Source organism: Callionymus lyra, chromosome 3 (genome assembly GCF_982586985.1).
Source record: "Callionymus lyra chromosome 3, fCalLyr1.hap1.1, whole genome shotgun sequence".
NCBI classification, from domain to species: Eukaryota; Metazoa; Chordata; class Actinopteri; order Syngnathiformes; family Callionymidae; genus Callionymus; species Callionymus lyra.
Genome location: NC_141820.1, coordinates 22,100,776 through 22,115,916, shown reverse-complemented (window position 1 = coordinate 22,115,916; position 15,141 = coordinate 22,100,776). Strand labels below are relative to the sequence as shown.

At 38.2% G+C, this 15,141-nt stretch overlaps 1 protein-coding gene across 2 annotated transcripts in view; it reads right to left on the bottom strand.

The window, feature by feature from the left end:
• The window catches only part of abcc9 (ATP binding cassette subfamily C member 9), a 33,133-nt gene extending 24,276 nt beyond the window's left edge, over positions 1-8,857 (bottom strand). For both annotated transcript variants that reach the window (XR_015710755.1, XM_087787044.1), the window contains exons 1-13: positions 8,684-8,857; positions 7,197-7,338; positions 7,010-7,131; positions 6,776-6,942; positions 6,236-6,337; positions 6,002-6,142; positions 5,718-5,909; positions 2,849-3,013; positions 2,621-2,776; positions 2,346-2,480; positions 2,108-2,270; positions 1,344-1,384; positions 857-999 (exon numbers count right to left, since the gene is read on the bottom strand). Coding sequence is in view for 1 of the 2 variants with exons in the window: in XM_087787044.1 (XP_087643170.1) it covers positions 857-999; positions 1,344-1,384; positions 2,108-2,270; positions 2,346-2,480; positions 2,621-2,776; positions 2,849-3,013; positions 5,718-5,909; positions 6,002-6,142; positions 6,236-6,337; positions 6,776-6,942; positions 7,010-7,131; positions 7,197-7,338; positions 8,684-8,831 (1,817 nt within the window). In the remaining variant the exon portion in view is untranslated. The remainder of the gene's footprint in view (positions 1-856; positions 1,000-1,343; positions 1,385-2,107; positions 2,271-2,345; positions 2,481-2,620; positions 2,777-2,848; positions 3,014-5,717; positions 5,910-6,001; positions 6,143-6,235; positions 6,338-6,775; positions 6,943-7,009; positions 7,132-7,196; positions 7,339-8,683) is intronic.
• Positions 8,858-15,141: the final 6,284 nt, after the last annotated feature.

The following is a 15,141-nucleotide window of genomic DNA, read 5'->3' as shown; positions in this document are numbered from 1 at the left end:
CAAAAAGTTTGTAGCAATGATGGATCTGTGGGCCACACACAACACTACAACAATATTCACCACTTGAAATACAGTAAAGTTGTCATAACATTCATTAATCGTAATAAATTACAGCAGCTCAAATAAGATTTTTTACTTTCGCTGATGCTTTTTTTGTTTCTGGTAACAGTGAAAATAATGCATTAAAACAAACATGAGTCATTTTAAAATGGAACAGTACATTCATAACAGCAAAATAGTTCAAACATGAATTCCATTTATATAATGAAATAAAATATTAACATATATAGGTAAACACAGTAAAAGGTTAAAATAAATAAAAAACCAAGTGATGAATCCAGGTAAGAGGTAAAAGGCTACATCACCTAAAAGCCAGTCACTAAAAGTGTGTTACCATCTTGATCCATCAGGTGCAAACTTGACCCTTTTCTTCCCCAATTTCTACCTGTTTGTACAAATAATGTCATTTAAATATGATGTTTTTTAATCACAAAAAATGTATGATATTACACAGTCAAATATTATTGGGCAGAAATCACAATGCCGGTTTAAATAAGCTGCTTTGGAAAGGCTACGTTAGCTTTAAAATAATATTATTTATGAGTTAAGTCTTATCAAGTGTGCTTAATGATATCCTGCAATTACTGCACATCAATCCAACATCGCACATTACTTATAACAACAACTACGTTTGACGAATAAAACCTTATTTCTTCGAGTGATGTTCCTTTGATGACTTTTTTGTTTGGGTCTGGATACTAGGATTTAGACAAAAATGGACTGGAATGTTGTAGAGACTAAACAAAGTAACACAAGTTTCATAAAATGTATTGTATTCTGACATAGACTGGCTCACCTGACCAGAGCTTTGACAGCAAATCGGACCACAGTGGAGAGCAGGAACAGAGGGGTCACCAGGATGTGGAACAGGGCGAGTGCAGCAAAGGCCTCAGAAGGACTCGGACCAGTTTTGTTGATAAAATGATGAGTGACGAAAGTCTACAGGACACAAACATTCCGGGAAACTTCAATTAGAAGAGCGTTTTCAAAAATCAAGGAATAGTAAAGTAAGTATAATTCTCAGTATTTAGACCGTCTAAAGTCTAAAGTTAAGAATACTTAACACATGAAATAAAGCTCATAAAATCTTGACAATTACAATCTAACTAACCTTGAAAATACTGGAAGGGTGTTTATTAAACATACATGACAAAAGTAAGATTTATTATGCTCAGACAATCCCACATATAAGAATAATTTGAAATTGAAGTAGAACTTTAATAATAATGTCATCACGTTTTATAATAAATCACACGACGGATAAAATGAAAATAAATTCTTACTGAAAGAACAGCAGCGATAGGAATAGCAGCGTTCATGAAAACTGCAAAGAAAAGAGACAGATGGCTTGCTTTAACCAAAATATACACGACTTAATTATTATTAACGATTGATTACAAAGGCCAATGATGAAGCAGATACAACAGATGATATGCATTGCCAACACATTAATCAGAATTATTTTTTATGAAAAGTTCAAAATGGGACAAGGAACCGCTGAGTTTTTGGGGCTGATCCATCTGGATCCACAGCGATCTTGCAAGATTTGTTGCTGTTTTTTATGGCTTCAACAGCTGATCTGTCTTTACCTTAACTCTATGAAAAGCATCACACATTCAAATGACTAACATACAAAACATCTTGCATGTAATTAAAGTAACAACATATGTCGTTGGAATATCACATTTGTTTTAGGGTCGCTAGATTAGATTTTGTTGTTGAGGTTCTATTCCAAATCAGAATATTATTTTTATCAAGAGGCCACACAAACAGTTGTGTGTGAATTTAATAATGATAAAATTGTTAAATCATTAAAACTGATTTATTGATTGGATTGGATTCAATCATTTATGGTCACATAAAACAAGCTGCTTGGCAGAGGTATGCACTCACTAAGTGCTTTCTTGTCTTTGTTTAAATCACAAGGTAGTGTGTTGTTTACAACAGCATGTGGGCTTCATTATTCTAGTACAGACACATAATGGATTCAGGGACGGACTCGAGAACCTTTGCAATTACTGGACGTTCACAACACCAGCCTCCTTACTCGACATCGACGTGTAGAAAGCGAAGGTCTTCAGGCTGGTGAGCTCTTTCCCTCTGGTCTGCTCCACGCCGTCGCAGAAAATGTTCTCCCAGGCGTACAGCTTCAGCAGCTTTATGCCCTTTAATATCTCCGTGGTCTTCTTCAGGCGATCCGTGGAGTGTTCCTGAAGGACAAGTCGCCGTCACACATTCATATTGTTAGAACTTCGGACATGTGATCGATGAGAAACGCTGCTCACGAGTGTGCTCTTCTGAGTGTCTGCTAGCTTGGTGGCTATGAGGTACTGGACTGGAGCCAGGAGGACTATGACGGACGCTCCGACTAAGGCACTCCAGCCTAACAAGTAGTAGAGCAGAATCACCCCCATCACAATCTGCAAACAGATAATATATCATGTTCATCACATTTGTTTAGCCAGATGCAGATCTTCAGGCCTGACTTTGTCTAGAACGTACTACAAACTCTTAATGACCGTTTAAATGTTTTTCCTACAAGAGAAAGCAGAAGAGGCACCTGGACAGGCATAGCCCACAGATTGGGGCAGAGGAAGAGGAACCACATCAGCTGGTTGGTCTCTATGGCAACCAGGTTGTTGATTTGTCCGAGAGTCATCTCCCCCATGGACATATTGGAGGTGGACAGACGCAGGATCTTGTTGTAGATCATCGCCTTCACGATAAAAAAAAGTGTCACGTGTGTCAATAGAAACGTCCGATGACCAGAAGACGGCAGTGGACTCACCAGAAGAGCTCCTCGCAGGTTGATGCCCGTTTCTATGGTGACGTAGTAAGAGGCTTGGAGAAAGGTTCTCTGCAGGACTAAAGCCAGGAAAAGAAGGACAGCCAGGACAGACGTGTTCTGCAGCAGCTCAGTGGAAGACATGAAGTAGACGCCTAAAAAGTTTTCCTGTGGCAAAAAAAAGGTCAAATTATAAACGTAAGAAACACAGGGAATAAAGGCTGGAATCCTCTTCTAAATGAGGGACATTGTTGACTAAGAACGTCTGTTTGAATCAAGTGTTTGAAAGGGCAAGTCAGGCTTGATTATTAGGTTAGTGGTTAGAAGTTCAATATCATCTTGTGGGGGAATCCAGCAAAACACAAACTGACTACTTGTTCAATTATTACAAAATAGATTCCTTTTTTTGACACTTAATTCAATTCATTTTCACAATATGTAATAAGAACAAAGCACCTTGGTAATAAATTAACTGATAAAAGGTTATTAGTAAGACTGTGTTCAAGTATCATTCATAAACAGGTCGTCTGTGTGTGTCCAGCGCAGACAAAGTGTGATGTGAGTGGAGAATTTTCCGTGCCACTCAGAAATGCAACGCTGCTCTCTGTAAACACCACAGTCCATCTCTACCCTCTTCAACAGGCGACCACAGAGCGAGTGCCAAATTAATAGCCAATAAATCAGATATCTGTTCTGTGTCTCGAAGGTTCTGTCCGGATCACTAATGGGAAGTTGGCATCCTCTCTGACGGAGCGAGCCAAATGGATCATCTGGACATCATCTGCCCGTTATCGCTCCATCATGTGGGTAAAACCCGAGTAGCTGCTGTTATTTTAGGATGGTCATAATGGATGGACTCCAGGCAGTCAGGGAACTGAAACAGGCTTCCTACTGCTAATGGTAACTTCAAATCAATGACTTTTTAATACCTTTTTTAATTTAATTTAAGACCAACGCAACAATATACCAAACACAAAATCTTTTACATAGGTTTAGGGACAATTATACTCAAATGTTTATTAAAAATTAAATCAAAATAAATGTACAGTTCCCCATGATGCCCAAAGCAAACGTCTCTTTCCAAAGTTGCTACATGATCCGCCTTGATCTATCTATCTACTGTATACATCCATCCGTCCATCCATCCATCTACGCATATTAGTTTCATGAATTTAATTCCCTTTTTAAGATTTTTGAAGATCCAAGGAAACCCTGTGAAAAAGTGTCTTACTTATAAAGGGTGCCCCGGTAAAAAGGCGTCATTTAATCACATAAGAATTTGCTTAAGAGTAGTTTAAACTTTAATCTTTTTTTTCTGGTTTTGTTGTTTTGTTTTTCCCCCTTGAAAAAAGCAGGCAGCTGCGCATGTCTGGAATGATTGAGTGGCGGATTATGGATTATCCTGACCAGGTACTGGCCAAGTTCAGATCACGGTATTGCTTCTGTGGATTTGCTATTTGAACTGATCGCTGACATTGCTCTTTTTATTCTCATGCAAGTCTTTTTTTTGTTTCCCCCGAGTGAGTTCCATCTCCAGCCACATTTGGCTTCCTGTTCTCCTGTTTGGATTTTCTTCTTTTGGTTTTATACCCTTGTAAAATATGTTCTGGAGTATTACCTTTTGAGTAAACTGTTTATTAAAGAATTAACTTTTCAAACCGAAAAGATCTCTTCAAAGATCGTACCGTGACTGTCTGAAAAAACGATTCAGCGATTTTGAGTTGATGCCGTCCTTTATAAACCAGATCAAATCTCTCGAGCAGTCATCAGAACCAGCATTTCAGGATGTATTCATTTTTCTCGTCTTCAGTATTTTTAGGGAGCGATTACAACATTCAGCACTTTCAGTGATTCGACCTTCTGAGCGTTTCTATTCTATTACAGGTCGCTGGAAAAGTGAAACCAGGAACTGTCTGACCTCACTGTCGATCCATGCGTCCAGAGCCGTCTCCAACCGTAAAAGCACTTTAAATACAGACATGAGATCACTTGGCCCAGTAGGCTGGCACTCACATACCATTTAAGAAACGCTGGGACAGACTATACATGTACTGTAAATACAGAGAGCTCATGTCATGTATTTACTTCCAGCAATGGACTGTGTTTGGTTTACTGTGCGTAGAAAGAAAGGAATAATTGTCAAGCAGGTATTTGAAATGTTTGCGATATATGTGCAATATCTAATCGTTCAGATCAGGATTTGTCATGTGTTTTAAATCACTTTAAACTCAGGTACTCAAAAGCAAGCCTGAAAGAGCCACATTGAGATTATTCAACATTATTTATTTGATCTTTGCTATAGCTTTTTTTTTCTCCTTCTTCCAATGCCATCATTTCAAACTTTTAATACTCTGGGTTCCAAAAATTTAACTCAGTTTTTGTTTAACCCCTCTAGGATATTCAAACACCATCTAAAAAGTAGACAACCAGGGCTAATGGTAGCTCCAAGCACTTCTACAGTAGTAGCCCCGTAGACCAGTTCACCTACACAAGTATCAAGACTCACATGGGCTTCTTGGTAGAGAAACTCCTGATAAACCAGTGAGCTTTACAATGACAAACAGCGAAGATTATGAAGCCAAAATATATTTAAAATAATATATTGAAGGCCAGTTGGAAAGTGTTTTTTGTTGAGTTTCAACCAATTTTTACCATGTTAAAAACACAACAGTGTTTTGTCTTGTTATCCAATTATTCAACAGTTAAAAATATGGATATTACCTTGACATAAGGGACATAAACACACACCAATAGTCTTAAAATCTAGATAAACTGAGGTAATTATGGTATTTAAACGGTCAATGGTCCATTTGAAGAGTCAACTACTTGGTGCAACCTTCATTCTCCATCGTTGACTCTATAGACTTCCTACCTTGATTTTATCCGAGGCTTCACTCTCTGGATCTGACTTGAGGTACTTCACAATGCTGAAGATGCAGAGAGGCCCTGCGAAGCCCAGCAGGTCCGCCAGGTAGCGTAAAGTACTGCTGAGCAGGATGGGGCGTCCAAAGGCTCGGTACATGGAGCGCCAAAGTGACGGGGCTTTGTCTGGGTCTTCGGCTGTCTGTGGAGAAAAAATGTAGTCAGAGTAAAATGAAGAAGTCAGTATCTATGAGATTAACACGTAGGGCTTCTGTCATCACGTCAACAACTCACCCTCTGGTCTTCATAAGCATCTTTGAGCCTCAGGTAGTTTGTCAGAGCTCTCATGGCGATAGGAAGCTTTCCGATTTTTTTCAGCTCTATCGGTCTTTTGTGAGCTCCGATGATGAGAGGATTCATCCACCAGTACGTTGCCTAGGAGGGTGTGAAGCCATGTGTGTTGATACTGAGGTGAACCATGGAAACTGCATGAAATCCAAAAAAAATGTAAGAAAAAAAAGAAAGCACCTTAGAGAGCAGGTTGACGAAAGGTTGCAGAAATCGAACCCCCAGGTCTTGAAGGTCTTCTGGTGGCTTTACTTTCTGAGGCTTGGTGAAGAAAACGTATTTCTGAGAAGAAACGAGCAAATAAAAATGTGTCTTAATTACTAAAGTATGGCTAGTGGGCTACATGTGGCCGGTTTACTGTTTTGTGTGCAGCCCTAAAAGCCAATTTATGTATAAGCTGCGTATTCAACGTAAACTGTTAGTATTTTGTTAGTACTATTTATGGTTCCTTCAAATAATATTTTGAAATAAAGTGCTATTATATGACATCCACATATTACAGTTAGAAGTATATCTATAATTTAAATAAACTTTATGTTGGATTATATAATATGTACAATTAAAATAATTATAATTACACATTGTTGTTTTCTCACAACATTTGTCCTATTTTCTATTTTGTTCTTGTTCCTCAACTATTTTCCGATCGTAATGCAGTTCATTCATCTCTTCTTTCTTCTGGTTCCTCAGGAAAGATTGAAGTTCCGCACATGAACTCACTCTGACTCTGATGACGTTGATCTCCACGGCCATCAGAAGACCGTACAGGATCACCAGCAGGGCCGTGATGCAGAATCTTAGATGCTGAGGTCCGATGTTGTGCGCTATGAATTTCCAGAGCTTGATGGACTTGGTGATGAACGCCAACACCCAGTAAATGAAGAGAACTGAGAAAAACAACATTTAATCTCATTTCGTTGACGTAACAAACCTTTTTTTGTTCTTTTATCTCACCAAGTAACAACTTGGGAAAGTTGGACGTCTCTATGTTGTGGTAATAAACCACGGACGTCGTGGCAGCGATGAAGCCCATGAAGGCCGGTATGAAGAGATGGAGGTTGTTGGATCCCATCACTCTACATGGAGAAGGAGTGAGGTTCAGATGAACAGCGAGAGGACGCTCGACGACGGGACGACTCACTTGTTGGAGACGATGCCTTCCGCGAACTCGCAGACGTGGACGAAGAGCAGGGAGAAGGTGAGGATCCACCTCATGTTGTGTCCCGGGAAGTGAAGCCATGTGTTGTGATGGATCTGCACCTTCGAGCTCTGGCTGCCCCAGCCTGAGGAAACAAAGGCAGGACGTAAGGAGTCGTTTTTTCCTTTCTTAAGTGTGGTAAACAGTTTCAAAGATGCTCGAGCTACTTAATAAATTGAGCAGACCCGTAGTCATGACACGAGGGACTGATAATAAAAAAAACAGAACCAGGAAGCATCAATTAGTGAGTCCTCTGGGACCAAAGTGGGGCCTTCAGGTCAAAACCTTTCCCACACAACTGCTTCCAACATCTCTTTCAACCAGTTGTTTATTTCTATTTCTCCACAATATACACGAGACAAACAACCTTTATGAAGTTACAAGAAACTGGTATGAAACATTACACATGAAATATACATATATATTTGAATCCTACATCAACAAAAACGAGTTGATTAAGCAATATAAATGGAAACACTGAGAATTATTTATAATGTCTGTTTATTTAGAAGGGTCATTTCAGGATAGAGCCTATCCCAGCTACCCAGGAAGAGAGGCAGGAGAGTGTTCAGGGAAATAGGCATTTTAGATTGTATTTAATGTCAATGGGCTCAGTACCTGAAATCATTAAATTGTTGTACATTAAGACAAAAATACTAATTCAAGAAAAATAAACACTATTTTTCGCATTTCCATACATTTTAACCGGAAAAAATCTCTCTGTACTTCCTCCTGACAAATACTAAAATAACGTCCAAAAGATCTTTCATATTCTTAGAGGATATTTCACTTAAATCTCTTTTGTTAATCTCTTTAATTTGCTATGTCCTTTATTTTGTGTTTGTGTCTCTGAGTCTTAACCGGCTGATTATTTTTATATGATCAAGTAAACCTGACAAAACTTAATGTATTTATCCATCCCTTACTTCCCCAAACCAGTCAACCAGTTTGTCCTTGTTTGTTTGTTTGTGCAGATTATTTGGATTCTTATGATCCGTGAAGATTCTGAAATAGGAAGTTTTGAAATCGATTCACCATTGAAGCACTTAAAAAAATATATTTTAATTGACTTGATGTTTAGGGTAATATTTGGTACACACTTGAGGCTCACAGACAATAGTACGACACATGGTAAGAATTCAGTTTCACTCGAACAAAAGTTTTTCTTCATATTAAATCTTTGAGAATGGTTATCAAAACTAATGATAGTGGATTCCAGGTGGCAGAAAAATACTGAATCTTCCCTTTTATTTTAAAACACTAAAAACTCAGTGTTTCTTTATATTACTCACTACTATTTAAATATATTTAGAGTCTGTGTATATTTTAAGTGATTTTAAATCCCGATCAACCCAGAAAGAGAGATTTTCGTCTGCTTCATGAAGTGGAAACACAATAGTTTATTCCGACACAGGCATGACTGCGCTCACCGATGAAGAGGATGGGGAAGGTGATGAAGAGCAGGAAGACATGGGGTACCAGGTTGAGTGCATCCACGAAGCAGCCGTTGTTCAGGACCCCCAAATCCACGCTGTAGGCATTGTTGGACTTGTTGTTTCCACAAAACGACAAGGCCATGCCACCACACGACTCCCCCACACAAGCCGTAATTCAATCTGTTCGAATCAAAAGTCTCTGTTAGATGTTTGTTTTATAACAGTTATGGTGATGAGGAATAGAGTTTCAATAATTGTGATGATTATATTAAAACAATATAATATCTGGTATGAATAATAATAAGTAAATAATACGTATGTTTTATTACTGTATTACGTAAACAAGACAAAACATTTTGAAAATAAACAAGTGGCAGCCACGGTGGTGATGGTTCTTGGGTCAGCGTCCAAAGAATCTCATCACAGCGTCCTCGATTGCAGTTGACTTTAGGGTAACCAGAGTGTTAACTGCATAATGAATCCCCTAAACCGGGGGTGCTCAAAACTTGTTCAGCACGCACGTTAATGATCTACCTACTACAAATATGTAATACATGTATTTATGTATAGCTAGATATTTAATTATTTTTGGATGTTTTTACCATAAACACACTGCCCTACATGTAACAAGATATAAATAACTTTGGGGACCCCCTACTCATTTGTGTGGTGCCTCTTCAAATGGCTTCACCGCACAAAGTGAGAACCTTGTCTTATGTAAAAGCATTGTTTAAAATATATTTTTAATATCCACTTAAATGGCAATAAATACTCACAAAATGACAAAAGCTTAGGGAAAGAATCCATACACAGAAACCATAAAAATAAGTTAGTAAAGGTGTGAGTTGAACTAGTAATGCATAATAAATACACATTAAAATAAGGGACTACATGATTCTTCTTCTGACCTCATGAGGGCCACAGAAACGCCTTCAAAGTGATGCATATGGCCCCCGGGCCATACTTTACCCATGTATGCAGTAGAGACTCAAAGTGAATACATTTAGGAGAGTACATCTGTAACAAAATACTGTAGTAGTTCAACCAAAATCAAGGTAACTTTCGTATCAAAATGACGCCATAAAACCCCCGCCAAAATAGTTTTTCTAAAATGAATTACAACAAGAAAGTCAGTAACTTCAAGGAACAAAAAATGTTAAAGTTTACATGTAGTTTACTTTAAAAACTTATTTAAAAACAGAAAAAAAAGTAATTTATGTGGCTTTAATGAGAGAATTAAATCCCCTTACCTCGAGCAGAGGTTCCTCAATGACACTGGTTCATTCCTGGGAGCTGGAGTTGAGACGATTATAAAAAAACAAAGACTAAAAACGAAAGAAAAAGAGAATATGTTTGAGTTTGAGAGGAGAAAGTTGATTATTTTTAGCCTCGAAACAACCTCAGCTGCTCCGCATTCTGTAGTGTGCGCGAGACAGCGCTGTCATCCATGGGGTCGCGCGCACACACTACTTCCGGTCACAGCTTTCGGTGTAAAAGCCCATCGCGGCTTCAAACAATATTAATTCAGCTATAACTTCTAAGATATATGAATGATGGTGATAATAATCGATGTATCGTCGCTATCCTACTTAATTCATGCCATTAAAAATAAAACAAACAACAAGGCGCGTGATAAATATCCCATGAGTCGAGCTCGCTTTGAAGCTTTTATTTTCTTGGTCTCCGCTATGGTTTAGCTTTCAATCGCTAACTTGACGCAGCGTAGACCGCTATCACGTTTCTTAACTTGAAGCGGTTTAATAGTGTGAAGAGTTTATTCTAGGCGTCAAGAGACGAGCGAAAAAGTTGTATAGAATTAAATTAACGAGCATTATTTTTCTTATAACGGTAAATAATAACCATCCCCTCTTCTATTTCATTATTATGTTCAATTTGTCTTTGATTTATCTCAAATAAATATTATTGCTGTTTCTATTTCACTGCAGGTCACAATAATAAAATACTATTATTTTAATGGGGTAAAGGCAATGATTCAGTGATGCAAACACATCTCCTGCTGCAATGTTTATCTCGTGCAAGATCGAATAAGCAGATTCTATTTATATCCTCATGCATTACTGCAGAGATGCTGAGGAATCACTGTGAAAATGTGAACGAGCTCAGGAATCTCCAGGGACATCTCCTGCACCTCGTCCCTGTGATATATATATATACACATAGTGTATGTCACTGACCCATGTCAAATATTTGTCACGATATCCATTATTAATTCGGCGAAATAGAACATGTTCATTGTAATATATGTGCGTGTTATTTATAATAATTTACAATAATCCAGCAAGCTAGCGTGTCCTGTCTGTAGTTCAGGGCAGTCAAAAGACGCTCCATTTCAAAATACGCGCGTACAAATCCGTGTTTTTTATTTAAATTTAGGCAAATTTAGGGTTTGTAGTTAACCCCGATACAGAGAACTGCTTTTTATTTGTACTATAGTGCAGCTTGGACACACACTGACCTACACGTCATCTAAGGTAATGACGTTATGTTTCAACAGTAGAAAATCTCAATGCAGTTCCGCACACTCTGAAGCTCTGGTTGTTGTTAACGAAGAACAAACGAGTGACCCTTACCAGACCCTTGACGCAGATCCCAAACGTGCACGCGTGTGACAACCCCTCCAAAAATATTTCACACGATTCCCACGTCAATATTCCCAGTGAAGGTGGCCGCACCGGGAACTACCATCATCTACTACATGTACTGTCCTGTGGTAGGACGTCACATATGAAGCATTTCCACTTCAAATGTCTCGTAAGGAATATAAATAGACCGCAGGATATATGTAGGTCAGGCTCTAAAGCCGAATAACAGAGCTGCGTGTTCTGCTGTCAACATTACAGATGTAACATGGACATTACTGGAGATGTTTAAATTTAATTTAATTGTTTTTTTTTTTCTTACACACAAAAACACTGCTAACCCAATAACATATTTTGTTCTGACAGCAAACTACGTTCAGAATAAATACATTAAAAATGTATAAATTATAGATAAAATGCACATTTAAATTTAGTAAAAATAATGAAAAGTTTTTTAGATCAAATAAATTCAGATAAGTAAATGCCTGAAGGCAATAACAGTCCAAATCAAGGAGTTTATAAATTCATCTAAATACCTGGTGAGACACATTGCACCTGGCATTTATTTATTATTGTGTTAATATCCCTGAATTGAATCCCAGCTACTTGGGGTTAGAGGTTAGGGACATCGTTTACCAGCGTATTTTTTAAAGTAAAACGTTTTTTTAGTGTTTTAACCAGGAAACAAAAAATGTGTAAATTTTTTTTAAATACATTACACGTTTGTAGTAAATGTAATACATTGACATTCAATGCAACATTTTGCTGACATCAGCGATCCATTCCCATTGACCCCTATAAGGGTATCCGCAGTAGAAAATGAATGAATGTATTGAAGAAATGTTAAGAACATATTTAAGGATAACTCATTATAATGGATTAAATTAACAATCTCATAAAACTGAAATGAAACTCACACGTCTTTCCTTAATCCAAGTAGATGATCTTTAACTTTAAAAGTGGCGTGTGGCCCTTTATGATGACGGATAAATATCAAAGTGACTTTAAATGAACTCAACAACCCTCATTATAGTCTTTAAAACCTGTTTATGTTTCTAATAACCATGATGATGACCGTATTGTTTTCCTCACAGCGTGAGAAAGTTCTGGCCAGGGGAGGTGTCAGCAACCCTAGACAGGAAGTGGAGACGGTTCTCTTTTGCACGACTCACATGTTTTGGTTTTGAATCCTTGAACTCGAACCCATCACGTTCAGCCTCAGGCTTGACCCTGACTGGAGAATCAACATTTTCAATCGAAGAGTGGCCTCTTGTGGATATATTATGTACTGCAGACTTACTGAAAATCGTTTTTGTTTTGATTTTTGGCTTTTTTTTTAATGAATCTGACAAATGATATATATTTCACGATTCAATATCATAAGAAAAACATGATTTCGCTTTTCAATAGTCTTTTCCGCGCATTTACAAACTATTTATCCTGGTTTGAATTACACTTTTGTTGCTGTAACGACAAAGTTTACTTACATTGGTCTTTTCTGATGTGTGTTTGTCAAACAGAACTTTGAACCTGCCATTATCAGGGGATCACAGTCGTGTGGTTTTTGTGTCATGACCCTGACCCTAACATTTTTTTAACAACCGCCTAGATTAGAGAAAATAATTTGAAACACCAACGACGGAATTTACTTAAGCTTTTAAAACATGTCACTCATTTTTTGGATTATTATTAATGGAAAAGATAGTTGTGACTTTATTAATTGTTTATGTTTCGCAAAGCGCTTCCGAATGCGAGTCAATCCTGGTCATGATCCTCTACTGGCCTCTACTGGTCATCTCCTGGATTACACTCTCTTATCAAGCTCAAATCTAAATGAGTCGAGGATTTATCTCCTGGAGAAAAAGAACAAAAGAGAAGTTTCTAACTCGTCCATTAAGCTCCTCTGTTATTTGAAGGTTGTCAGGCGAACAGTCAGACGCAAACTGACGGCACATCCCAACATTCTTCTTTCTTTCATTTAATGATTCTTTTCCAGGAAGTGTGTGACACAAAAGTAACAAGCTGTTTCAATCCATAAAGAAAGGATGCCAATCAAAAGCGCAGTTGATTCCTGGCGATAAAAGCACACTTTCAGTCATTATCAGAAATAGATTTGACAGCTGGCTGAGATGGTGAGAGGGAAACGTTCTTTGATTCCACTTTCTGCTCACATGAAATGAAAATCATTGGAACTTACAAGGTTTAAATGTAGTAAACATTCATTTTCACCCAGAATGGCTGCTTTGGTGCTTGGTTCTGTTTTTCTATTGCTTATTTTGTATGTTACCTATTTTCATCCTTTTATTCTGTACGGACATAGTCGATTTTTCAGGTTAAATTTAGGAATTCAATCATTTTAGGCTTTTACACTTTTTCACAATATAGTATGTACATAATAGACAATCTGTTAAACACACAGTATTATAAATGGCTTAAACATACATGGACTGTACGATAAAATAGGTAACATTTATAGGTTAATTATATTGTTTTCTCATACAATTATGCCTAGAGATAATTTATAATTGCAATCCAACATTTCAGTTTTCATTATTCAACCACGGGGTCTGGCAAAAATGACTTACCCCCCATCCTATATGGGCCCACCACCGGTGAGAGAGACCAAAAGAGTAGGAGACCTTTGGATCTTCGACTGCAGAAGCTTGATCTAGGGACATCTGACCTCTGTGGCAGCTTTAGATGTTGCGTTAGGGCCGACAGGTTCAGGCTTCATATAGCCGGACTCACCTCGATGGACAATAATGTCGGGAGGGGTTTGACACCTTTCCACTCTGGTTCTTAGATGGAATGAGCTGGGGAGCCTTCTTCCAGTAGGGGTTCAGATCCTGCCTCAAGTGGAAGAGTTTAAGTATCTTTGGCTCTGAGTGAGGGAAGAAAGAAATGGGAGATCGACAGATGGACCGGGGCAAAGGAATGTCTGTATACCGGCCAAACCAAGTCCTTATCGCTCCCTACCATAGGTACCTATGGCCACGGATGCTGGGTAGTGACTGAAAGATGAAGATGGCAGGTACAAGCGATGGTGATGGTGTGAGAAGGTCATAGAGAACAGTAATATCTTCTTTGTTTCTCTTCTCCCTCATACTAGAGTCAAGAAACCAGACACAGAAACTAATTTCAACCCATTCATCCATTGAAAAGAGTCTTTTCCAGTAACCGCTTCCGCATCATCAGGTAATTTTAGTCCTTTTTCTAAAGGCTATGGCAAAATTAGTTGATATCCTTATGTAAAATGTTTTTGCTTTCTGGTTTTGTGGTTGTGTTAAATTGTGTCAATGAACATACAGAACAGAACCACAAGCAAAGTGCAAAAGATATTTGGTCCAATAGACTTCAATGAGCGAAGCTGGAGGCTCGTCCATTTTAATATTAAATTCGATGTTGCAGGACAAGCATCATTGAGTCTTCTGGGCCAAATTAGTTTATAGCATCAATAAACTAAATTCGCTGACGCTGCAGTTTATGTTTTGGTGAGAGTGCGTATCGATCTGTGGGGATGCCGACAGAACCGGCTTCATCTTCGCCTGAATTATGAAGGAAACAAATCGAGCGGCGCTCTAAGTTCATTAGAGGACAAATGGAATATCTCACTCGCATCAATACAGGACTTGTTAACAACACAGTCGATATCCTGAGCAAGATTAACTGCTTCACACTTCAGGGGGCCACACTCACCCCTGTCTCTCTGTGGACCAGGACAACACATGGCATCTTTCACAACACTTTCTTATATATGGCAGGCTGTAGATGACACTTGTTTTCCTGTTAATGAGCTAAATATAGACACAAGTTAATGTTTACTACACGTTTTATAAAAAGCTAATATAAGTC